Source organism: Balaenoptera acutorostrata, chromosome 19 (assembly GCF_949987535.1).
Source record: "Balaenoptera acutorostrata chromosome 19, mBalAcu1.1, whole genome shotgun sequence".
NCBI classification, from domain to species: domain Eukaryota; kingdom Metazoa; phylum Chordata; class Mammalia; order Artiodactyla; family Balaenopteridae; genus Balaenoptera; species Balaenoptera acutorostrata.
Genome location: NC_080082.1, coordinates 15,267,954 through 15,292,822, shown reverse-complemented (window position 1 = coordinate 15,292,822; position 24,869 = coordinate 15,267,954). Strand labels below are relative to the sequence as shown.

The window sequence follows — 24,869 nt, the reverse complement described above, 5'->3', positions numbered from 1 at the left end:
TCAGGACCCACAAACACAGAGGGAAGACCATGTGCAGACACAGAGAGGACGGCCATCCACAGCCCTATTCTTGCAACTTTTATCTAAGTTTGAAATATTTTCAAAATACAGTTAAAATTTTAAATAAAAATAAAGATAGAATGAAAGAGAGTCAAGCTCCTGGGAAGCTCACTACAGATCCCGGGGGAGCAGAGGCCTGGAAGGACCTACAGGATCTGGGCAAGAGGGCTGGGATTTAAATCCAGTTTTTAAATGACTTTATTTTACCATGATTTTCCCTCCAAATGTCTAATGTCCTTGTAACATTAAAGGATCCTGGGATTTGAATCTAGAAAGAATCATGGATGCAGTTCCTGTCGGACAAGTGATTGAAGAAAGCCTTGCATTGCTTCTGGTGACCCTCATGCTTGGCTTTTACAGTCCAGCCGGAGGAGGGGCCCCTGTGGTTTGGGGATGTGGTCTCCTCTCTCCATCAGCCACAAAGGCTCGCTTGATTTAGCGGGACGGTTCCAGATCAGGCTTCCCACCGACCCATCCTCACTTCCGATGATCTGCTCCAATGGCATCTGTGACTCTCGTAAAACCCTGCTCCCTGGAAAAAGAAAACAAAGCAATTTCAGCAAATGGGAAAGGAAAGGCCTGGCTCTTACTGGAAGCCCACATTCAACCAGGCTCTATCTAGTCCGTAACTGCACCTGCCTCGCTCTCCCAAATGCATGCTCATGCCCTGTACACTGTCTTCACCCTGGAATCTACCCAGGTCTTCAGGCCAGGGAGGGAATCAATTTTAAGTACTGACAGCTCCTGACATCAAGCCAGTGTTACTGAATTAACAGGAATGCCACCAGAACTCCTCGGCCCATAAACACCATTGCCTTGGAAGTTAATCTTGAATTCCTTGGCACTGTTTGACCTTTGTGAAAAGAGCAACAGGGTAAGTTTCCCCTGCGTTTGGGGTGTACCCCTCAAATGCATTTTCAATGAAGAATAAAGACAGATGAATAGCATCCCCTTGATTTGAGTCATTCTGAGTTGATACCACATTAACTTTGCCTGGTTCAAGCCACAGGTGGCCCCACTCACTTCAAAAGGGCCTCCAGCTCCCGCTTGACTCTGCCCACCAGGGGCGGCCCCCGGTAGGTGAGGGCTGTGTACAGCTGCACCAGGGAGGCCCCTGCCCGGATCTTCTCCAGCGCATCCTGCCCGCTGCTGACACCGCCAACCCCGATGATGGGAACTCTGCCTGCAGAGAAGCACACAGCACACTGTGAGGAAGGCTGGGCGACAGGAGAGCCAGGAGCTGTTTGGCTGCAGCCCCGGCCCCCTGCCGAGTGCGGCAGTTCAGGAACCCCGATACCATCACAGACCCGGCGCCTGAGCCACACGTAGATCTGAAGACAGGGACACCAAATTCTTGCCTTGGGTGAGTGCATACATCTCCCTGATGGTTTGCGTTGATAAATCTCGGAGGGGCTTCCCACTCAGCCCTCCCATTTCAGAGCGCAGGGCCCCCTGGAGGCTGGCAGGGCGACTCACTGTGGTGTTCGTGACAATCAGTCCATCGATGCCCAACTGCAGTGTGAGACAGAGAAAGAGCCCCTCAGTCAGGGCACAACGGACTTGGAGAAGCTTCCCTGGGGGTCTGAGAGAGCAGCCGGGCTGGGCGCCCACACCTAAGGCCCCGGCAGCAAGAGCTAGACCAGGCCTCACTCACTGTGCTTTCTGGACAAGTGTCAGAGTGAGCCTCAACATGATAGTAACAGCCATCACGTACCAACCACCCGTACGGTTCCCCCAGGACACGGTTTAATCCTTAGAACAACTCAATCTAGAGTGTCCTGTCCAAAGCCTCCAGGTAGTAAGTGGTGGAACCAGGATTTCAACCCCGGACTGCCGGGCTCAGTCTGTGTTTGCGCTACTCTCCTATGACACAGAGACCCAGGTTTAGACTGAAGAAAGACAGACACTGCAGTCTGACCAAGACTGAAGGATGCACAGCCTTAAAGCCCTTGCTGAAGGAAGAGGAGGGAAGAGGAGGGAAGAGGCAGGAGAAAAGGACCCATTCAAACATTTATTGAAACATTTACTTTTTATTTCAGGCATACCTCATTTTATTGCACTTCACTTTATTGTGCTTCACAGATAACTGTTTTTTTTTTTTTACAAGTTTCTGGCAACCCTGCACTGTCAGATGATGGTGAGCATATTTTCAGCAATAGTTTTTTTTTTTAAATCTGGATTATTACACCTCAAATATTTTAATAAAACAGAAAATAAGAATAAAGTATTTTTTAATTAAGGTATGTACATTGTTTTTTTAGATGTAATGCTATTGTGCACTGAACAGACTACAGTATAGTGTAAACATAACTTTATATGCACTGGGAAACCAAAAAGTTCATGTGACTTGCTTTATTGCAGTGGTCTAGAACTGAACCCGCAATATCTCTAAGGTCTGCCTGTATATGATAAATTACATCCTGACAGCCCTCCATATAACAGAAAGGAAACCACAAAGACTGCCATGTGGGCTAACCCAGCTGGCCAGGTGGCCTGTACAGGCAATGAAGGGCATCCCCCAGGCACCGACCCTCACCTCTCTCACCACACTGGCAGTATCCTCCTTGTCCTGGGCCGTGAGGTCAGGAGCGATCTTCACCAGCACGGCTGGCTTGTGCGCTACCTTCAGGGCATCCCTCTCCTGCAGCACCTAGAGCAACATGGGGCCAGAGACGCGGACCCCCGAGACTGCGGTTGACAGTATAACCGTGACCTGCAGCCACAGATCAGTGTGTTTGCACACTAGCTGTCAGAATAAAGCACCAGCAATTTCTCCTTTTCAGGAAACACCGCTCTCAATTATGCAAAAGACCCCATCAAGTCAGAGCTGATTCCACTCTCTTGAACCAAGGGATCCCCAAGAGTGAGTCCCTAATGTCACTGGCATTGGCTAATATGTCAAGGTTTATTTAGACTTTTGTTCCTAAAACAGACAGCAGATACTGTCACAAGCACGGTTTAATGAAAAGTCATTCTATTCATTCATTCAGTGTGCTAGATGCCAGGGACAGGGTGGTAAATGAGAGATGTGGTCCCTGCTCTCATGGACGTTGTGGGTTAACAGCAGGGATAGATAACTGAGCAGCTGACTAATACTGAGCACAATCAGTGTTATACAGGGAATCAGAGGGAAGCAAGGGGTCCTAACTGGTCCAGGTCTTAAGGACAACTCCTCGATAGTGGATAGCAACGTTGAAGCTTTGCCCTAGAGGATGAGCTGGTGGGACAGGCTTGTGGAGCGGGATGTAATTGCCCACCTTGGTCAGCAGGCGGCGCAGCTCGGCCTTTCCCTGAAGGCTCCTCAGCCCAGCCGTGTTGGGACTGGACACATTCACTACCAGGTAGTCAGCCAAGGGGCCCAGGACTCGAACCCCCTCTGCGTAGTCCGAGGCAGCGTCCACCGAGGTCTTATTCTTCCCCAGGTTTATTCCCAGTGGCAGCCCATCTGTAAATATCACTGGTCAGGATTTTGTCCCCACTCACCGTTTCCTGTGCAACATTTTGAAGCCGTCCTTGACCGAAGAGCCCACGAACAGCCTCCCAGGCTTTCCAACTCCAAATGTGACCTTTCCCGCGCCAGCTGACAAACGCTGACCTACGCACGGCGCTGTTGCCTGCGGACCAAGAACCGCGCCCTCCACCTTCACCTGCGCAGCCATGTTTGGGCAGCTCCTAGGATGTTTTACCGCTTTGTGCCCTTTTTCTTTTTTAAAATTTAATGAAAAATGGAGAAATTAGGAGTGCAAATACTAGTGTTTAAAAAGGTAGGGCTCATAAATGAAATACAACTGAGAAGAGACAGAAGTCAATAGCATGCCACAGGGGCAACTGTTTACTCTCAAGGGCTGCTTGTTAGACTTGGGTCATGTGCCTGGGTGTGCAGTCGTGAAGAAAAAGCAAAATTAAAGGATATGTATAAAATAATGGAAAATATTTTCGATTCTCATGCCTAAAATGTAGAGGCATAACGGTTTTATAATTTCCATTCTCTGAGAAGGGACTCCCCCTTGTAACTGGGGTGACCACACATCTCCGTGCTCCCAGGACAGCCCTGAATACTCCTGTAGCCTGAGCATAATTATCCATGCCTGCATCCCTTCCACTCTCAAAAGTATTGTCTCAATTTGCACAGTAAGTAATATGGTCACCTTACTTTAAAATCCAGGGAATTATCACCTGACTTGTATTTTCGACTTTCAGTGTGTTTCTGAAATGTATTTTTCTATGTGTGAAAGCAAGGGCTTGTCTGTACTTGACTTCTCCTAAGATACTACCTTATCTGCAAAGGCTAAAGTATATCCATGGTACCACCTGCTTTTTCCAGCTAACTGGGACATCCAGTTAGCTCACAAAATGTATGTCAGGTCAGGGAGGATCAAAGAACAACATCCAGTACTGCTAACTACCTTCTCATACCTTAAATGCAGTCACCTGTTTTATCATCAGCTTGAAAGTAAATGAGATTCGTGTCACTCACTTCATGGGTGGAAGGGAGGCGAGGGGATTAGCATCCAATTAGACAAATTATATCACAAGGTCTCCAAGCTTCCCAAATCAAGCGAAGATGGTTTGGAAACTGTAATTCTTTTCCACACAGGTAAGTAGAGAATATCACTTTCCTGTAGCCAGTGGATCTTTCATTAGTAGTCCTTTGCCCCAAATGACAAGATTTTGGAGTTAGACAAAAATTGCTGAATCACTCTATCCGCAAAGGGCACCATAGCTCTTAACAACTCATGTTGCTTGGCATGATGCTAGCAATAAGCTGTCTTCAAGGCTTCCAGCTGCTGGGAAACACTATGTGCAGAGCTCTGCTATGGGATTTTGTCTCACTCCAAATGTTAGCACCAGAGTGGCGGGTGAGGGAACGGGCAAGGGAGACCAGGGGAGAAAAGTGGTATAAGGGGCACTGTGAACAGTTAAAAGAAGGAAAGGGAGACAAGAAGGCAGGAGAGTATCACAAACCATGAAAGTCCTATCATGACCTTCAAAGCCCACAAGTGGCAAGGTTTACAGTATAGCAGGGTCTGGTTCTGCCAAAGCCAGGGAATTCCAAACAAGGTCATTTCCTACTCCCCAAATCAGAGATTGCTAACTGCCTCGGCCCTTTCAATCTCGTGTTCAGAAATGAATCCAATACCGCAGGTTTTTCTCATCTCACCACCAGGACATCTAATGAGGCTAAACTCCTGGAAGGAGTTCCAGAAAGGCCCACCAAGGAAGATGGCCACAACCCTAGAGGACACCTGGGAAGGTACAGTGAGGATGGCATGGCGCCAAGACCACTATGTTCACCCCAAGGGACAGCAAGGCAGAGAGCCCCAGGGAATAAGCATCAGCACCTCCGAAGGCAGCCTTCAAAAAGGCATGGTGTGGACTTCCCTGGTGGCACAGTGGTTAAGAATCCGCCTGCCAATGCAGGGGACACCAGTTCGAGCCCTGGTCCAGGAAGATCCCACATGCTGCATAGCAACTAAGCCCATGCGCCACGACTACTGAGCCCGCGTGCTGCACCTTCTGAAGCCCACACGCCTAGAGCCGGTGCTCCGTGACAAGAGAAGCCACTGCAATGAGAAGCCCGTGCAATGCAACGAAGAGTAGCCCCTGCTCACTGCAACTAGAGAAAGCCCTAGTGCAGCAACAAAGACCCAATGCAGACAAAAATAAATTAATTAATTAAAAAAAAATGCATGGTGTTTCCAAATAAGTCATGAAGGATATTTTCCCCAATGCCGGGAGAAGTTATCTCTGAGTAGGGAAGAGTGTGAGTAATTTTAATGTTCTTCTTTATGCTTCCCTGCATTTACTAACACTTCTATAATTAGCATGCATTATTTATATAATGGACAAAAGGACAACAGAGCAGGATGTACGAAGACGGCGCCCAAGCCCTGCTCGCATCTTAACTGCCTACATGATCACAGAGCAGCCACTCTGCACTGCTTATTTCCAAGCTGTCCCAGTTTGACACAGGTTACATAACGAGGCAGGAACTAAGTGTATCTTTGCTCAATTGCGAAATTCAGTTAAGAGCTTGGAGGGTGTGGTGGAGCCAGGAAAATTCCTCTAGCAGAGGAGCCCTGAGTTCCACGCTGTTTTTTCCTATTGTTCAATCACGTTCATTTCACTAGGAATGTTCCTGACTTTCTCCCACAAGTTTCCTTCCAACAACTGAAGAACAGCCCTCTGAGGCAGGCCCCCTTTACCTTCTGTGAGCCTGGCCTGCGTCTGCTGTCTGGCCCGTAACCTGTGTTCCACCACTGAGAGTCCGTGACTGTTGAATCCGTATCTGTAGCACAGAAGAGCGTTAGGGAGGAGATAAGGTTAGAGCGCTCAGGCAGAAAGCAAAGACTCTGGAGAGACGGCTCCACGGCCATTTCCAACATATACTCATGATGTAAAAACCAAAGAAAAAAATCAGAGTCAGCTCTTAGACTTCTAAAGTCTAAACACCCCTGGAAGTCCTAGAGAACTTGCCAGAACACCATCAAATACAAAGGGAAAGATTAAAATTTGCCAACAAGCCACTTCGCCAACTAGCACTGTAAACAGCCCGGACCTGTCTGGATCCAGCCCACCCCTCCTTCCCACCCACCGCTCCCGCCCAGCGGGGCCCTCACCACTCTGACGACCCATCTTCCCACCTCCTGCCTGTGCCCCACGAACACGCCTCCTGGAACCCATCCTGCCGCTCCATTCCCCCATCCTTTCTACCTATTACATCACCCTCTTCCTGGCCCAAGTCAAATGCACCCTCTCCTCCTTGCATAAAGCTCCCAGACACAAACGATCCCTCACCTCCTGGCATTCATGGAGTGCTTTGTACCTACCCTTCTCCTAGCTTGGGATGTATGTATATGCTTCAGTTCCCCTACTGGGTTACAGTCTTCTCGAGGACAAGGGACACATCTCCTCCCTCACCTGCCACTAGACACTCCACAAAGGCTGGGCCTCGTCTCTCTTGCTCATCTCTACATCCCCAGGCCCACTGTGGGTTGTTGGCCTAATGGCCATCCCCACTCTCTTCCTCCTTGCCTGTGGAACCCAGCTCGCCTGACACAGGGTGAAAATGCCAATGACTCATTTCCCAGCCTCGCTGGCAACTCAAGAATGAACTTGAGACGGGGCTTGGTCACTGAGACACAAGGTGATGCCTACCAGGGAGCTTCTGGGAAAACATCTCCCCCCATATCCATACTTCCTTTCCCTTTCTGTTCTCTGATGTCCTCATGCGAGGACGTATGCTTGCAGCTGGGGTAGGCATCTTACAGACGAGAAGGGAAGGCCCACAGAGGTTGGACCAGAGTACTGACGCCACCCTGCTGCTCAACCAACCCTAAAACTGCCTACTTCACACGTTATGAGAAGAAAATAACAAACGCCTATTGTTTAAGCCACTTTGTTACTCGCAGCCAAAAACACCTAACAGATACATGTAGTTGTTGACTCATGTTCATTCAGCACCCACCCTGTGCCAGGCAGAGCAGGGGGCCTGGGCACACAAGTGCTTGGAGCTCAGGCCCGGCTCTCTTGTGCCACTTCTCACCCACGGGACTCTGCCAGGCACTGTCATCCTGGTACCTGCAGTTATTTGTGGCAGCCGAATCATAAACAAAAATTTTTTGCCCGAACATTCTGAAGATATTGATCCCAGCCTACAGGGGAAAGGTCAATAACTCGATGTCTAATGCTGGAAATTTTCCCCGAAACAAGCACGATAAAGCAGGACGTGCAGCCAAATAAACCTTCCACATGTCAGTCTCCCAGAAGGCCCTTCATGATCCCAGAGGTGCCTACCAACGCCCCCAACAAGGCTCTCAAAATTCTGTTACCGAAAAGAAGGAACTTCTTCACTCTCTGGGTTAGCCGTAGTGAAAACTGCCCAGGGATTACAAAGAGAAGGGCTTTACACAGTCTAGAAGGACCTCTCTTCCTAAAAGCAGCTGTCTATGTTGATTATTAAATTTCCCAGTTACTAAAGGCTGGAGCTGTGCTGTCAGGTGCAAGAGCCACTAGCCATATGTGGCCACTGAGAGCGAAGCCTGGCCAGTCCAAAGCAAGAGCGCTGTAAGGAAAACATGCTGGATTTCGAAGACTTGGTACAAGTGAAAGAAGGTAAATAGCCAGTCATTTTTATATTGCTTATATATTAAAATTATGATAGAGTATATTAAGTATTTATAATTAAGTAGTATAATAAATAACTTACAAATAATAATTAAATAGAATATATTATTAAAGTTAATTTCACCTGTTTCTTTTTGCTATTTTATTGTGGCTACTAGAATATTTTAAATTACATATAGGGCTCATATGCTATTTCTACTGGACAGAGGTGGGCTAGGACACTGGAGTAACAATGTGGAAAAAGCACAAACTCTAAAGTCAGATAAGCCAGCATCCGTTCCCAAGTTCTCCCGCTTCTGATCTCATGACTGTAGCTAAGTCGTGTAGCTCTCTTAACCTCATCGTGTATACGCGTTCAACTGAAATCATAAAACCTGCTTTTACGCCCGCACAGAGTAGATGCTCAACATGGTTCCAGAACATTCCAAATGACAGAAAAATGTCCACACTGTATGGCAGAAAAAACACCCTGAGTGTCCTGCTGGGAAGAAGGCTGCTCACCTACCTGTTAATGACGGCTTGGTCCTCAGGGAGGCGGAAGACCCTGGGTCTGGGGTTTCCTTCCTGAGGTTTTGGGGTAACACTGCCTATCTCAACAAAACCAAAGCCCATCTTGTAAAGTCCATCCACAGCTTCCCCGTGCTTGTCAAATCCTGCAGCGATTCCTACTGGATTTCGGAATTTATGGCCCAGGACTCTCACTTCCTAGGGAGAAGGAAACAAAGTCACAGGCACACAAGGCTATGTTGGTGTTTCTCAAAGCGTGGTCTGCGGCACACCTACGTCAGAATCACCTGCTTGTTAAACGTCAGATCCCAGGGCCCATCCCTGGACTAAGGAATCAGAATCTTTGGGGGAGGGTGGGGAAGAATGGAACTCTTTGGGAATCTATTTTTAACAGTGCTCTCCAGGTAATTCTGATGCCAGCCAGAGTTTGAGAACCGTCGGGCTTTATCATCACTGAGGAGAAAAACAGTGTTTCCACCATGGGTTGGGCAGGATATAGGTGCTGCCTTTTCCAATTACGGTGAAGAACTGTACCTTCTTAGCCACTATTTAGCCCCTAGATGGTGCTATTGTGAAACAGTCAGGCAGCAAAATCCTTTAATCTTAGTAAGTCAGCCCCCGCTGTGTCCCTCCTCAGCCAGGTGATACCAAGGCCCAGCAGTGTCCTCACGACTCCTGTGCTCAACTGAGCAGCACTGATGGCTGGGCCCCAGAACCAGGCTGGGCTGGAAGCAGGTTCTTCCCTGGCAGACATGGGGCGGATTCCTGATTGTTCTCTATAATGAAAGTGACTGGGGCCTAATTACTGTCAGGTCTAGCCTAACTCCTGAGTGACTTAGTATTCGCACCCTGATCTAGCCAACAAATCTAGAAGCAAGACAGATACGTTAAAATGTGGGAAAGGAATCGGGATGTCATAAAGTCAGCAGTTGCCAACAGAATCGTCACTGTCAGCTGATATGGCAGGAAAGCCTTTGCCAGGACTAGCAAGGACCTCCAAGGGTGGCACGATCTGGTCCTGGAAGCGGGAGGAAGCAAGGCTGCCCCGAGGAGGGGAAGAGGAGATGGCAGTGCGTGTGTGCACGCGGTGCCTCGGGGACTGGGAGGATGGCAGGGTGGCCGCACTGGGGCCCTGGGGGCCGTGCTGCAGGACGGGTCTCTCGGCCCCGGCTGCTCGACAGGCTCCCTGGGCAGCCTTCAGTCCTCATGCCCAGAGATGACGGTCAAATGCGGCTGGCACCAAACCGGAGCATCTGCGTACAGGTCTCCCTCGCTTTTCCGAAGTTCTCTTTATGCCACTTTGCTTTTACGAAAGACCTACATTTGTACCTGTTTTCTCTAACCAATAGGAATCCGAAGAGGATTTTCACTTTTACAGAAAAAGGTGCCACATGTGCTCAAAACTGCAGGATGGGAAGTGAAAGGGATTCTAAGACAAAAAGGGAAAATGTAGAGAAGGCCCCTTTGATTGATAACAGTGACCCTTCCCCAAAGAGGTCTGAGTGCTTCTTGTTTGTGTTTTCTTCATGTTCACATCATTCTAATGTCCCCCATTTGGTAAGAAGTCTCCTAAATGGAAACTGTCTGGGCTTGCACGAGGATGTAGATTCTAGGAGGATGTGGATTCTTGCACTTTGTTCGCTGCGGAAACCCCAGCACACAGAAGAGTAAGGGGACACGGTGTGGCCCCTGTGTTGAATGCAGGACGGAATGAGGCTGGGACAGGAGTCGTATGCTTTCCTCAAAGGGCTTGGCTAGACATGCCTACATCACATTAGATGTTAGTGATGCTGGCATGCTTCCCTTTTCAGCAGAGGTGAACACTGAGCTACCCGAGACCTCCGCGAGGCAGGATGGTGGCTAACGGACGGATGCTGAGCCAGACTCCATGGGTTTGATTCCTGGCTCAGCCACTTCCTAGCTGTGTGCATTTGGGTAAGTCACTTAACTACTCTGCACTTCAGTGTTCCTGATCTGTAGATGGGGATGACGGTTTGGGGTGGGGGGGCTAATTTGAGACTCTGGTTTTCAAAAGGATCAGCCCCAGCTAAATAAATTAGGGAACTTTGACCTTGACCCTCGTATCTATCGCACAAGGTGTTATAGGAGTACCTACCAGCATGTCAGAGTCTTGAAACGTGGCACGAGGAAGGAGCCCCAGGGAGGTGACGTGAACAGCCAGCCTGTGGGCTGCCTCGGGGTCCAGCAGCCCCTGCAGAGCCGGCATCAAGTGGTCCGCGTAGAATCGTTCATCCCCCGTGGCCGTCAGGTAGGAGGCGAAGAGAAGTCCTCCGCCCCCCAGGATCACCATGGCATCCTGGGCCCGCTTCTGGAAAAAAGAGCCAATGGGGCCCCGTCAAGGCCAGGCTGTAGCACCTTCTCTGAACCCTTTACACGATTTACACACACACAGAGGACATAACATGCAGTGATGTCCGTGGCCTTCTGCTAACGCTGGTCTCCTTGGGTTCTTGCTCACGTATTGCCTCTACAGTCAGAGGCTGTATCTGCACTTCTGCTGACATGCACTCCTCTAGCCCTGAAGGACTCCAGGCCAGGAATTTCAAGAGGGGCAAGGCTTCCCTGGTGGCGCAGTGGTTAAGAATCCACCTGCCAATGCAGGGGACATGGGTTCGATCCCTGGTGCGGGAAGATCCCACATGTCGCAGGGCAACTAAGCCCGTGCGCCACAACTGCTGAAGCCTGCACGCCTAGAGCCCGTGCCCTGCAACGAGAAGCCACCGCAATGAGAAGCCCGCGCACTGCAATGAAGAGTAGCCCCTGCTTGTCTCAACTAGAGAAAGCCCACGTGCAGCAACGAAGACCCAACGCAGCCAAAAATAAATAAATTAAATTAAATTTTAAAATTAAAAAAAAAATCTTTAAGAGGGGCAGTACTGCCTCCTAGGGACACGTGGTGGGCACCCGGAGGAGAATGTTAATAGATTTAGTGAGCAGGAAGTCAGTAAAGTCAGAATTGTCCCTATCGTGTGTGACTTTTGAACATCCTACTGACATTCACTAGGTAAAAATACCTGTTCATATTATCTGAGCCTAGAAATGCAAACTCTATTTCCCCACATAAACACAATCTCCTGTGTGGTTTTCATCTGTATTGACTTTCCAGGAATGCAATTACCTTGTAGATTGAGGGGTGACTATATTGTTTTGCACAGAACATTACCAAGAATCACTCACCGTTTCAGAAAATCCATGTGGAATGGTTCAGTGCTTTGCTTGAGGTGTTTGACAGTAAAACATTCCTGTGGCACTAGAATTTCTAAGTAGAGGCTTAAACACCTGACTCACTACCTAGGTGACTCATGCCCTAATATTTATGGGTTGAAATACATATTATTTTATTATAAATTTATTTCTCCTTTATATTCCAGTTAGGACATTATGTTGACTTTTTAAAATTACATATAGAAAGATTACATTATACATAAATTCCACTTCAGGATAATAAAGAGGGTTGCAAAAAAAAATTTTTTTAAAGGAGCATCAGGTCTTTTTTTTAAATTTTATTGAAGTATCATTGATTTACAATGTTGTGTTAATTTCTGCTGTACAGCAAAGTGATTCAGTTATACATGTATATATTCTTTTTCATATTCTTTTCCATTATGGTTTATCACAGGATATTGAATATAGTTCCCTGTGCTATACAGCAGGACTTGCTGTTTATCCATTCTACATATAATAGTTTGCATCTGCTAGTCCCAAACTCCCAATCTTTCCCTCCCCCACCCCCCTCCCCCTTGGCAACCACAGGTCTGTTCTCTAGAGGGCATCAGGTCTTCTTGGATCAAGCTCAAACATTGCTCATAATATTTTTCTCTAATTATCACTGCCCGATGCTGAGTCCCTCACTCATTCATTCATTCAATCATTCAGCACATAGTGACTGTGCACTCAAGGATGGGCTACAGACCGAGTCCCGGCCTTCACGAGGAGTACAACCTCAGGAGGAGACTGAAATCAATGATCATGCAAACATATAACTGTGACAAAGCTATGAAGAAAAAAGTGAGAGAAGAACCTAACTTAATCGAAGAGGTAGAGAAAGGCTTCCTTGACCAAGTGCCTTAAAGCTGACATTCAAAGGATAAATAGAAGTTAACTAGGCGGCAGGGCGGGGCGGTGTAAATGCTCTCTCTCTTGGCTGCAGAGGAGAATGAGATGCACCCAGGTGATCTGAGTTTTGTTCCCTGAACAAGGAAGTGACCTGATCGGATTTGCCTTTAGGGTCACTCCTGCCGTCAACATAGATCTAGTATTCATTTTTCTCGCTTCTCCTCCAGGAGATTGTAGGAACGCCCTTTATGTTGATCAACGGATTTCTGAGCGCCATTACAAAGACCCTGCCCTAAGCTTTTATCTAAAAGGGTTGGCACCGTGTTTTACTGTAATTTCATTCCAGGTTGGATGCTGCACACACTGCTAGGCGATCCTGTGTTCACTAAGCGCCCTGCGCCTGGCTCAGTAAAGGCCCACGTGCGCTGACACAGATCGGCATCTACTCCGTTTACACGTGCCGTTTACACAGTGACCACGTACATGTGTAAATGCACACGCATGATCATTTGCAGGTGTCCCCAAAGACACACAAACGTGCCAAAGAGGCCCACCCTCTCGGAGCCGCCTCCCGTCCACACCTCGCCCAGGCTAGCCCTCCCTCCACCCTCCCCCCGGCTCCCTTCCCGCAAGTTCTCTTCCTCGCCGCTGCAGGGCCGCAGCAGCTGAACTCACTTTGAGCTGTCTCCACGCCATGCTCCTTCCGCCACTGGGCCCGCCTCTGTCTCGTTTCCATTGGAGAAGATGGCGGTGACTCCTCTAGTCTCCGCCCCTCCAGCTGCCGACTCACCAATCGCTGGGCAGGAGGGTGGGGCGGGGCCTCCTCCGCAGAGGGAAAGGCCCCGCTACCCGCTCCGCCCCGAGAGTCTGTTTGGGCGTTCACGCGCGCGCGCAATCCACGTGTGCACGCCTCTTCAGTCCGCCCGCCCGCCTGCCTCCTGGCGTCTTCGCTGCGCTTTGCAGAGGCTCAGCCGAATCTGGTTGGGTCGCTGCGCAGAGCTTTCCTGCATCCTGCAATCTGGAGAGAAGACTAACTGTATGTTGATTCTTCGATTCTAAGCAACACTCTCACCAGTTTTTTGATCATTTAAGTTAAACATGCTATTGATAGTGTTTGTGCTTTAGATAAAGCATGGATTGAGTATATACCGGGCACTAAAAAGGGTTGAAATGATTTACAGCGCTGTGTAAGATACCTGAGTTGACTTTAAAAGAAGATTCCTTGAGCATCAGGTTTCACTTTTTTAAAATGCCTAAAACATATGTATGTATGTTTGTAAGGACATTGGGAAATTAAGACTGTGAACTTCGAAAAGTGAAAGTGTCGTGCACCCAAACAGTTCCATTGCAGCCCAGACTTGGACTCCTCTGCTCAGAAATCTTCCCCACAAATTGCAAACTCTTATTTTCTTGGCGTTTGAAACAATTCAGTTTTCTAGTTTCAGTTCCCACTACTGTCCCTCTAGCCCCCCCACACACACAGAGCGCATTGTTTCTTTCTCTGTATAAATGCCTTCCACCGTCTCACCTCCATGCATTTACTCTCGTGGAGGCCTCTGCCATAGATGCCTGTTCCGTCTTCCTAGACATGGACACCCTTATATGTTCAAGTGCTGGAAATACATCTTTTTCATCTGAACCTTCACAGATTTAAGCTATACCTCTGTAGTGGAACTTTATTAACTACACTTGTTACGTCTTTTCCCTAATTAGACTGTAAACTGAAAGTAGGGACCATAGTATATTTCATCGTACCAGTTGTTTGATTATTGCAGTGGTTTCCAAACTGAGGGATGTGTTCTTGGGGTTTACACTTCAGAGAATTTTTGATTTTGGTGTCCACTTCCACAATGATTTTTTAAAGTAATGTAAGCGTCATTTGGACCATTTGGATAACCAACTGAACCCTGAAAGCTGCCAGGCAATTTCAGTGCCCACATTTATTTGTATCTGTGATCTCATTTTGGTGCCAAGAAAGAGAACTGGCTAAAATACATAGATGATGGATGTGCTACAGGTGAAGATCAAATGACATGCTGTATGAACAAAGGTTTTTTTAATTTATTTATTTATTTTATGTATTTATTTTTGGCTGCGTTGGGTCTTCGTTGCTGCATGCGGGCTTTCTCTAGTTGCCGTGAGTGGGGGCTACTCTTCCTTGTGGTGCACGTGCTTCTCATTGCGGTGGCTTCTCTTGTTGCGGAGCAGGAGCTCTAGGCGCGCAGGCTCAGTAGTTGTGGTGCACGGGCTTAGTTGCTCCGCGGCATGTGGGATCTTCCCGGACCAGGGCTCGAACCCATTTCCCCTACATTGGCAGGCGGATTCTTAACCACTGTGCCACCAGGGAAGCCCTGAACAAAGGTTTTTCAGCAAATTAATTAAAAGTGGTGAGAGAATTGATTCTTCCCTACAGCACGAAGTAAGGTGAATGACAAAATCAAAAGAACCTGTGCAGTCGTAGGCCAGAACTGTGTTTATCTGCTAAGTGGCTATTTAGTTTGGCAAAATTTGAATTTCATTGGTTTTCAGTTTTGTTTCTATTTAATTTGTATTCATTCTTTCATCAAATATTTATTCTTTGGCTTCTATGATTATGTAAGAGCTTTAGGAGAGAGATTACGCCTAGTTTTGTGTATAAATGTATTTAAGAAACAATACAATAATTTAAATCCATCGTAGGGGTCTGCAAGAATGGTTTTCTTTTAAAAAAAAATACATTACTCAATTTTTAGCAACACTGACTTAGATATTCATCGTCCTCTATCCCCTTACAGCTTAGACTTAGCAAATAAAGATCTATTATAAAGCTAAAGGCATAGCCCGTTGTGTAGACACAGGTGGTGCTGCCCTAGCTATGAAGCCCCATTGCTTTATTGATCTCCAGCATTTGTTTTCAGGTTATAGGAACTGCACCTGGGTCCTTAAAACAAAACCTTTTGTCTCCTTGACAAATTATTACCAGTTTCTAAAAGAATAATACTAATAAGATAAACCCACCAAGAATGTATTTAAAGGACCAGGCAGCTGCTGAGCCCCAACACTTTTTTAAATTTATTTTATTTTATTTATTCTTTATTTTTGGCTGCGTTGGGTCTTCGTTGCTGTGCGTGGGCTTTCTCTAGTTGCGGTGAGCGGGGGCTACTCTTCGTTGTGGTGCACGGGCTTCTCATTGCGGTGGCTTCTCTTGTTGCAGAGCACGGGCTGTAGGCACGTGGGCTTCAGTAGTTGTGGCTCGTGGGCTCTAGAGCGCAGGCTCAGTAGTTGTGGCTCATGGGCTCAGTTGCTCCGCGGCATGTGGGATCTTCCCGGACCAGGGCTCGAACCCGTTTCCCCTACATTAGCAGGCGTGATTCTTAACCACTGCGCCACCAGGGAAGCCCTGAACAAAGGTTTTTCAGCAAATTAATTAAAGAAAAGTAGTGAGAGAATTGATTCTTCCCTACAGCACGAAGTAGCTTGAATGACAAAATCAAAAGAACCTGTGCAGTCGTAGGCCAGAACTGTTTATCTGCTAAGTGGCTATTTAGTTTGGCAAAATTTGAATTTCATTGGTTTTCAGTTTTGTTTCTATTTAATTTGTATTCGTTCTTTCATCAAATATTTATTCTTTGGCTTTTATGATTATGTAAGAGCTTTAGGAGAGAGATTACGCCTAGTTTTGTGTATAAATGTATTTAAGAAACAATACAATAATTTAAATCCATTGTAAGGGTCTGCAAGAAAGGTTTTCTTTAAAAAAATACATTACTCAATTTTTAGCAACACTGACTTAGATATTCATCGTCCTCTATCCCCTTACAGCTTAGACTTAGCAAATAAAGATCTATTATAAAGCTAAAGGCATAGCCGGTTGTGTAGACACAGGTGGTGCTGCCCTAGCTATGAAGCCCCATTGCTTTATTGATCTCTGGCGTTTGTTTTCAGCTTATAGGAACTGCACCTGGGTCCTTAAAACAAAACCTTTTGTCTCCTTGACAAATTATTACCAATTTCTAAAAGAATAATACTAATAAGATAAACCCACCAAGAATGTATTTAAAGGACCAGGCAGCTGCTGAGCCCCAACACGTTTTTTAAATTTATTTTATTTTATTTATTCTTTATTTTTGGCTGCGTTGGGTCTTCGTTGCTGTGCGTGGACTTTCTCTAGTTGCGGCGAGCGGGGGCTACTCTTCGTCGTGGTGCATGGGCTTCTCATCGCGGTGGCTTCTCTCGTCGCGGAGCACTGGCTGTCGGCGCGCAGACTTCAGTAGCTGTGTGAGCCTCTACACTTTTCGTGCTCACACTGCACAGAGAAAGTGTTCTTCAAAGGAAGAACCTGGCTTTGGTTATACATCACAACAGGTATCATTCTAGGAAGTGAGCTGGATAGCCCAGAGCACCATGGAGAACATAATTGTTATCAGCTTAGCAGGTTTCATTGCAGCTTTCAGGAAGCAGAAGATTACTGTCATGCTCAGGGAGGACACCCTGCTTTCACTTGGAACCAGGAGGTTCAAGACCTCCTCCGGGACTTTCTGGAAGAAGGAAAGAAGTGGTGGGTTGGGGAAGATTTAACGCTGCTGGGAAAGCATCAAGAAAAAAACAACCCAGGTAAGGCTCTGAGGTTTAGTGTTTATGAAGGAAACTTCCTTACTTTTACTCTGAGACAAGAGAAGGAAAAACATTTAAATCTTTCTCCTTTTGTATACAGAAAAAGCAATCACTTCACTTTGTTACCATCATTCCTCTGAAATATCTCCACTTTTGTGCTACAGCCTTTGATTTGTCTGTGTCAGAAAAATGATGAGATTTTTCTCAGAGCCTCTCAAAAGTTAACTTACCTGCTATTTCACTAAAAGTGTTGCGCGAGATTCTGAAATGGGAATCCTTTTACGGTCACTTTTTTTTCCTGGTAAATATCTCTTTATCATTCTCTGCCCCACGTTTCCTAACACAGAACCTTGGAGAGAAATTATTTGCCTCTTGTCTTTCTTACACAGATATTTTCAAAATTATGCACCATAATCCTGTGGTCTTAGAGAAAAATCCAAGGCATTATTATATCATCATCTTCTTCATTGAAGTCTAGGTAAATTAATACTAAGCCTTGTGATAATGCATAATATGAAAAAATAAACAATCTATAATTTGTTGGGGGGCAATCCTAAATTTCCATCTATTGGAAGCTAGCAGGATTTGGTCTTCATATTTATATTTTTCTAAATGTTTGACTTTTGAGTATGAGCCTGGGTCTCATCTGGGTCTGGTCTCCCTGCAGCAGATGTCACAGCCCACTGGGCCCCCACGCCCACCTGCATTTACCTGTTCCGAAACCCCAGTCGGATCTCGTCAAAAGTGGACTTGTGCTCACTGGGGCATTAGTTCATTTGCCAGGCTGGTAAGTGATGAGACCACATGCTGCCAAAGACCTACTTGTCAGAAACTGATTGTAAACAAGGAGAGCGTGTGAGAGCAGTAGGTAAAGAGTCTGTGAGTGATGGGCGGTAGTGGCTTCCTCCTGCAGCCCCTCTGGTAGTTGGGCAGAGCCATTCCTTGATGTTCCCTTCACTTCCTGACTTGGTGGACTGTGGGAGAAAGTGTACTGATAAACCCCATTTCCCACATGTACCCCTCCAGTCCTTTTAGCACTTGGGCTTTAGAGGGAAGAACAGGAAGCAAAGGAGGAAAACAGAATACAGTGGAATATAGGGGAGCTTGTTATCATTTAGAGGTTTGCTTCTTCAGAGGTAGGAGGTGAGAATTAAGTGGGGGGTGTGCGTAGTTGGGGTTTTTTTTTTCAATTAACGTTCTTCATGCAGTAGTCACATAAAGCATTTGTTCATAGCTCAGTGAATTGACAGAATTCTGAGAATTCTCAATGATGTCTCAGACTGCCTAGGTAAAAATTTTGTTGCACTTTTTAAAAAAAAAAATCACAAATACATTCTTATTAAAATATACAGCAGCTCTGGATGCTTCATAAAACAGAATACACTGCAATATTTCTCTATTATAAGAGAAAAAAAAAGATCACCTTCCTCAAGTACTGGCTATTGAAAGGACCCAGTATTTCAAGGTAATATATTTCTAGCTTCAGACCTCTCCTTCGTCACCCTTTCAAGCTCTTTGTGATATTTTTGTCCCTTTTGCCATGATAACGTGCATGCTATTTTTTAAAAATTAATTTGTATTGGAATATAGTGGCTTTACAATGTTGTGTTTCTGCTGTAAGCATGCTATTGTTAATGAGGCCAAGGCTGTGAGCCTAATCTCTGCACAAGTCAAGTGCCCAAGTGTTTCGTTCTTACAAACTGCATCCCTAGAACTGGCAGCCATCTTACAATTGTGCACTTTTCTCATCATCACAGGAGTTTATTTCGCCTGACCCATCTCCAGGATTGGAAAAACAACCCCTAATATATTGTAAGTAGTGTTGATTATCCATCCATTTTTCACTCTCCAAGAGTTGAGCTTTTAGACTTTCTCAGTTACTCTTGGTTTTGGAGTGAAGATGCATTTCCCAATATTATTTTTCATGTACTGGCAAGAGATTTCTGCTGTAGAACATAGAATGTTTGTGCAGAAGAAAATCTTGGACAAAAAGAATTCTGTTCGATTTACCCAAGCCAGTTCTGTAAATTCTGAGTCTATGTTCCGATAATGAGAGGAAGTAGGTCACTGCGGTGAAGAGCTGGAGCTGTGGAGTCGGGCTTCCTGGGTTCCCATCTTATTTCTGCGACCCTGGGCCAGCAGCTTAACCTCCATGCAGCCCAGTGTCCTTCCAAGGATTGTTATGAGGATTAAGTAAGACGATACAAATAAGGTATTAGAACAATTTGCGGCGTACTATAGCAATTATTACTGTTAATGTTACTGTGCAATTTCAATTTTTTGTTCAAAGTTTACCTTCTGCTTCTAGATAGCTTCACATTCATGTCAAAGGTGAAAACACTTTTGGAGATCCAATATTGGTATTAACTATTATTGTCAGAGTGTTTATACATCTTATTATGAATTTAAGAAATGCCTCTTCCAAAATAGCATGCCGGTAGAAGTATTTGTAAATGTTCAAATACTTAACGTTCAAAAAAGAAGTCTGATGCTTCATATTGTTGTACAATATTACTTCAGACACTTACTGACTTTTTCAATATTTGAATAGTTGAACTCATTTTTCTTCATTTACTTTAAAAATAAAAACACTTAAAGCTCACATATAATAGCATTAAGAAATTGGAACAGTAAACAAGTTGGAATAAAAAGTAACAGTTTGTGTTAAAAGTGGTGTTGTAATAGGGTTAATATTCCTCTAGTAAGTGCCAAGACAGCCGTACTGGTTGTGAAAACTTTGAAATACTTCCATGCCATTGGTAAAGTAAAGTAATATTGTAAACTCATTACTTCAAACTAACGATCATAGGATGATATGACAGCCATTGATAAATGGAGGTGTATCCTAGGGACATCTGGAAAATATTTTTAGACCTATCTGCCATTCTGGCTAAGGTCACAGCATTGCACATCCTTTGAAACACTCTGTGCTTTAGGAGAAGCATCAGCATATCATAAGCCTCAAATTACATACTTGCTACTACTTCTGAATAATTTAGCTTTGACTTAGGTTTTATTGTTAGTGTGTTACAGCTCTTGTTTAAGTAGTACATGCATGCTGTTTTGATATTTATAAATTCAACAGTTTGTAATAAAATATGAAACACAAGTTCCCACAATCCCTAATGAAAAAATGGATCTAGGGAATAATCACCAATGGCTGCTAGACTAATAAAGATAGTTATTAGTTATCCCACAGGCAGACATTATGTGACTCCTGATGGAAGTACTTGACACCACCTACTAAGTATTCTTATAGAAAGTAGAACTTGAATCTGATCAGCTCTAGAGCCAACCAGTTTATAAAAAGTCAGAGAACTGAGGAACATGTGAGATGGCAGCGTGGGAATGCAGTCATCAAAATCCAGAATTGGGAAGCTTTACAGGATAAACAACTCAGGTTTTACAATAAAGACATGGCAAGATTGAGGGGAGAGAATGAGGAGGAAGTGGGAAAGGGTCACCCAGTAGAGTGGAAGTGAGAATAGACTAGGGAAATACTTTGATTACCAGGCAGGGTGAAGGCGGGCCCCTCGTGGTTCATGATCCTGAATTTAAGCTGAGATGTAGTCAACGGGGTTCTATGATTTCTCCAGCCACGTTCAGCAGCATGATAAGAAACAGCAAATATACACAGGGAGGCACATTCAAGAATGCTGTTGCCTACCTTCTGAACTCTTATCTCTACCAATAAGAATTATCGAATACAAAGGAGAATCTTATGCTTAGAATGTAATTTCCTTAAAGGAGACTTAATTCTCTGTCTTCTCACTGTTGACCCAATTGGTGGACCTAATTTTGAGATGTTGTGACTGTGCTCCAGAGCAAAAGACCTACTTAAGAATTCCACGTTGTTGTTCTTTTTAAAAAACAACTGGATAGTTATCTTTAATTTGTTTTCTTGATTATCACATATGTGCGTGTAGTGATTATTTTATAGACTTCCACCTAGCGTTTTATCCTATAAGTTAACTTTTGCATTGGCCTCCAGATAGATGCCTTTTCAGACCAAGATGCCAGTTATGAAAGAAATGGGAATAATTCTCATTCATATTGGAAACCCAAGAGGACAAAAAGAAGTCACAATACCGAGAAACAAAATGACCCCAGGTAATGTGTAGTGAAATCAATTCCACCCTTAAAGGATGCACAAGACTTAATTAATGCCGAAATGTGTCATCATCACGGGTACTCAGTAAATATTCTTTACATTCTATTTTGTCTGATCTTAATATTGCAGTCTTTGCTTTCATTTTTTAAAAATTCATTTATTTGTTTTTATTTTTGGCTGCATCGGGTCATCGTTGCTGTGCGCGGGCTTTCTCTAGTTGTGATGAGCGGGGGCTACTCTTCGTGGCGGTGCGCGGGCTTCTCATTGCAGTGGCTTCTCTTGTTGCAGAGCATGGGCTCTAGGCGCGCGGGCTTCAGTAGTTGTGATGCCCAGGCCTAGTTGCTCTGCGGCATGTGGGATCTTCCAGGACCAGGGCTCGAACCCGTGTCCCCTGCATTGGCAAGCGGATTCTTAACCACTGAGCCACCAGGGAAGCCCTAAGACAAGTTTTTTTCCCACAAAAGTTTCCATCAAAAAAGAGTCGTGTTAAAGCCCTTGCAAAGTATTTCATATTGTGGTATTCTCCCTTTTTTTTTTTAATTTTGAAAAACAAATACTATTTGGGGAAAACGCATGAGTATGAAATGACCTCAATCAATATCAGTGTTGGCTAATTATAGAGATCACCTGACAGAATGGGTGAAAAAAGAGACAAATTTAAAGTGGATCTAGGGCTTCCCTGGTGGTGCAGTGGTTAAGAATCTGCCTGCCAATGCCGGGGACACGGGTTTGAGCCCTGGTCCAGGAAGATCCCATATGCCACGGAACAGCTAAGCCCGTGCGCCACAACTACTGAGCCTGAGATCTAGAGCCCACGAGCCACAACTACTGAGCCCGCGTGCTACAACTACTGAAGCCCACGCGCCCTAGAGCCCGTGCTCTGCAACAAGAGAAGCCACCACAATGAGAAGCCCGTGCACCGCAACAAAGAGCAGCCCCCACTCGCCACAACTAGAGAAAGCCCTTGCACAGCAACAAAGACCCAGTGCAGCCAAAAATAAATAAAATAAAATATTTTTTTTAAACTCTTTAAAAAAATAAAGTGGATCTAGTGATATTCTTAGGGGTGGCAGCTCACAACTTCAAGGGTTGGGTGTCCTTGTCAACAAGCCTCTTAAGTATCCTTTAAAAAAGCAATTTAGAAAGTGTTATTGTTGCAGAGACATTCTCTCATCTAGAGAGAATATATATCTAAAGAACAAATGTAAAAATCAGCTTTTTTGAATGCTTTGTAAATGAGTACTTGTGAGTTGGGAAGAAAGACAGTGATAGATGGAAGTAAAGATGAGATATTTTGGAAAACCTAAATAATTCTGAAATTTCTTCTGGTTATAATGAAAGCAGTGATGTTGAAGATGCATTTGAAAAGTTTGAATAAAGCTATGTTGTGAAATTGAGTTTCAGAAGAGCAAAGCTTCTAAATTAATATACTACTTTGTATAACATGATTTTAATTATGCCTTTGTAAAACTAAATTACTGAATTAAATAAGTAGACACTTGTTTCACATACATCCTTCAGGTTTATATGTCAAATTTGCTCAAAAATAACTTTTAAAAAATCTCCTCATTGAGAAAGGAGGTCACCTTACATTTATGTATGTGTGGTCTGTAAAAAATTTTGTGTCACTTTGCTTTAGGTGTGTGCCTACTAAATTTCTTGTAAATGCATCTAATCATTTCACTCACTCTGAGAATATTTTTATAGTAGAGTTTATCATATTCAACTTTATTTTAATAACATGTCATTCCTTGCCTTGTTCTGTGCTTTCTGGTTCTAATGCTTCCTTGCTTTTGTCTTTTGTTGAAATTTTGTTCTTCAGTAGTCTTGTGTTAATTATTCACCTTCAAGAAATTTTTTGTTTTTTGTTGGTTTTTTTTAAACACATTCTTTTTTTTTTTATAAACAAATTTTCTTTTTTTTTTTTTAATGGGAATTATTTATTTATTTTATTTTATGGCTGTGTTGGGTCTTCGTTTCTGTGCGAGGGCTTTCTCTAGTTGCAGCAAGTGGGGGCCACTCTTCATCGCGGTGCGCGGGCCTCTCACTATCACGGCCTCTCTTGTTGCGGAGCACAGGCTCCAGACGTGCAGGCTCAGCAATTGTGGCTCACGGGCCTAGTTGCTCCACGGCATGTGGGATCCTCCCAGACCAGGGCTCGAACCCGTGTCCCCTGCATTGGCAGGCAGATTCTCAACCACTGCGCCACCAGGGAAGCCCTAAACACATTCTTATACCTATGTTTTTCTAGTTGTCGGGCTCAGGAATGAAACAGTCTCTCTTGAAATCCCCTCATCTGGTTATAGAATTATAGCACAGGTTAGTTTTTTCGCCTCCCCACCCTCACTCGCTAGATCTTGTTAGTGTATTCTGTGGGTTTTATTCAGGTTATTGTTATAGTAAATAATTATTTTTATATTATACAACCTAAGAATACTTTTTTCATGCTTTTATCAAAGCCAGATTTCCAACAATAATTTAGAATTTATTTCTGTTTTAACTGGTTTCATATTTATCACCAACCACTTTGTACCATAACTTCCCACTTCCGAGTTCTTAATTTAGTTTCATCTCTATTCCAATTGTTCTTTCAAGAAAGATCTGTTGGTGGAAATATTTTGGGAGCTTGTGAATAATCAAAAGGGGTCTTTCTTGTCCCTTCCTAATGTTAAGGGAAAACTTTCCCCAGACAATTTACTGATCTAGTAAGCTTTTATTCAGTGACTCATGAGTTAGGCAACATCCACTCTAGCAGACAGAAAGGAGCTCTCAAGAGCTGTACAAGGGGAGAGATTTTTATAGACAAAGATGAGCAGGAGCAAGGAGGTTATACTGGGCATTTACCAATTGGTTAAAGCAAGGTTACTTCTCTTATAAGGAGCGAAGGGAAGTGATGAAGCTGGGTTATGTAACTTGTACTGGGCAGGCAGGCACTGACTGGTTGACTTTGGCCTTCCTTTCCTGGGGAAGCCGTTTGCTGATGCGGGGCTTAGCATGAGTGACTCCATCTTGGGCCTGATCTGGTTACTTTAACACCAGTGAGCCATATGTTAGCAGGGTGTACAGTTAAAAGGTAGGATCAGTTGCTGTAACAAAGGCCAGAATGGTAGCTTAAACAAAATAGAAGTTCATTTCTCTTTTACATAACAGTCTGAGTAAGAGGTCTAAGGCTGAAAGGATAGATCAGTGGTTTACAGGACCCAAGCTCTTCCTTGTTCTGCCATCATCAACTTGTAGCATCCATCTCAGGTCTATAAAAGCTGTTTTATCACCGTGCACTCTATGTTCACATTCCAGCAAGTGGGAAAGAGAGAGGGGTGGGGTGGGGGCTGATCCCTTTTTTTTTTTTTTTTTTTTTTAAGGGCACAGCCTGGAAATTGCATCTATTACTTCT

The 24,869-nt window shown here is 44.8% G+C and overlaps 2 protein-coding genes across 4 annotated transcripts in view; one reads left to right on the top strand and one right to left on the bottom strand.

The window, feature by feature from the left end:
- Positions 1–240: 240 nt before the first annotated feature.
- Positions 241–13,492, bottom strand: DHODH (dihydroorotate dehydrogenase (quinone)). Of its 3 annotated transcripts, none has more exons than XM_007198211.3 (9): positions 13,447–13,492; positions 10,811–11,023; positions 8,693–8,892; positions 6,267–6,349; positions 3,318–3,505; positions 2,597–2,710; positions 1,419–1,572; positions 1,084–1,243; positions 241–592 (listed from the first exon to the last, which is right to left on the bottom strand). In XM_007198211.3, the coding sequence occupies exons 1-9, from the start codon at positions 13,465–13,467 to the stop codon at positions 538–540; spliced, it is 1,188 nt and encodes a 395-aa protein (XP_007198273.1). In that variant the 5' UTR covers positions 13,468–13,492; the 3' UTR covers positions 241–537. The 3 variants fall into 3 exon arrangements, with proteins under 3 accessions (XP_007198273.1, XP_007198275.1, XP_007198274.1); XM_007198213.2 differs by having other exon boundaries at positions 1,537–1,572; XM_007198212.2 differs by lacking the exon at positions 2,597–2,710.
- Positions 13,493–13,515: 23 nt separating this feature from the next.
- The window catches only part of PKD1L3 (polycystin 1 like 3, transient receptor potential channel interacting), a 71,977-nt gene continuing 60,623 nt past the window's right edge, over positions 13,516–24,869 (top strand). The window contains 4 exon segments of the mRNA XM_057534484.1: positions 13,516–13,521; positions 17,025–17,364; positions 18,032–18,151; positions 21,360–21,474. Of these exon segments, the coding sequence (XP_057390467.1) occupies positions 13,516–13,521; positions 17,025–17,364; positions 18,032–18,151; positions 21,360–21,474 (581 nt within the window).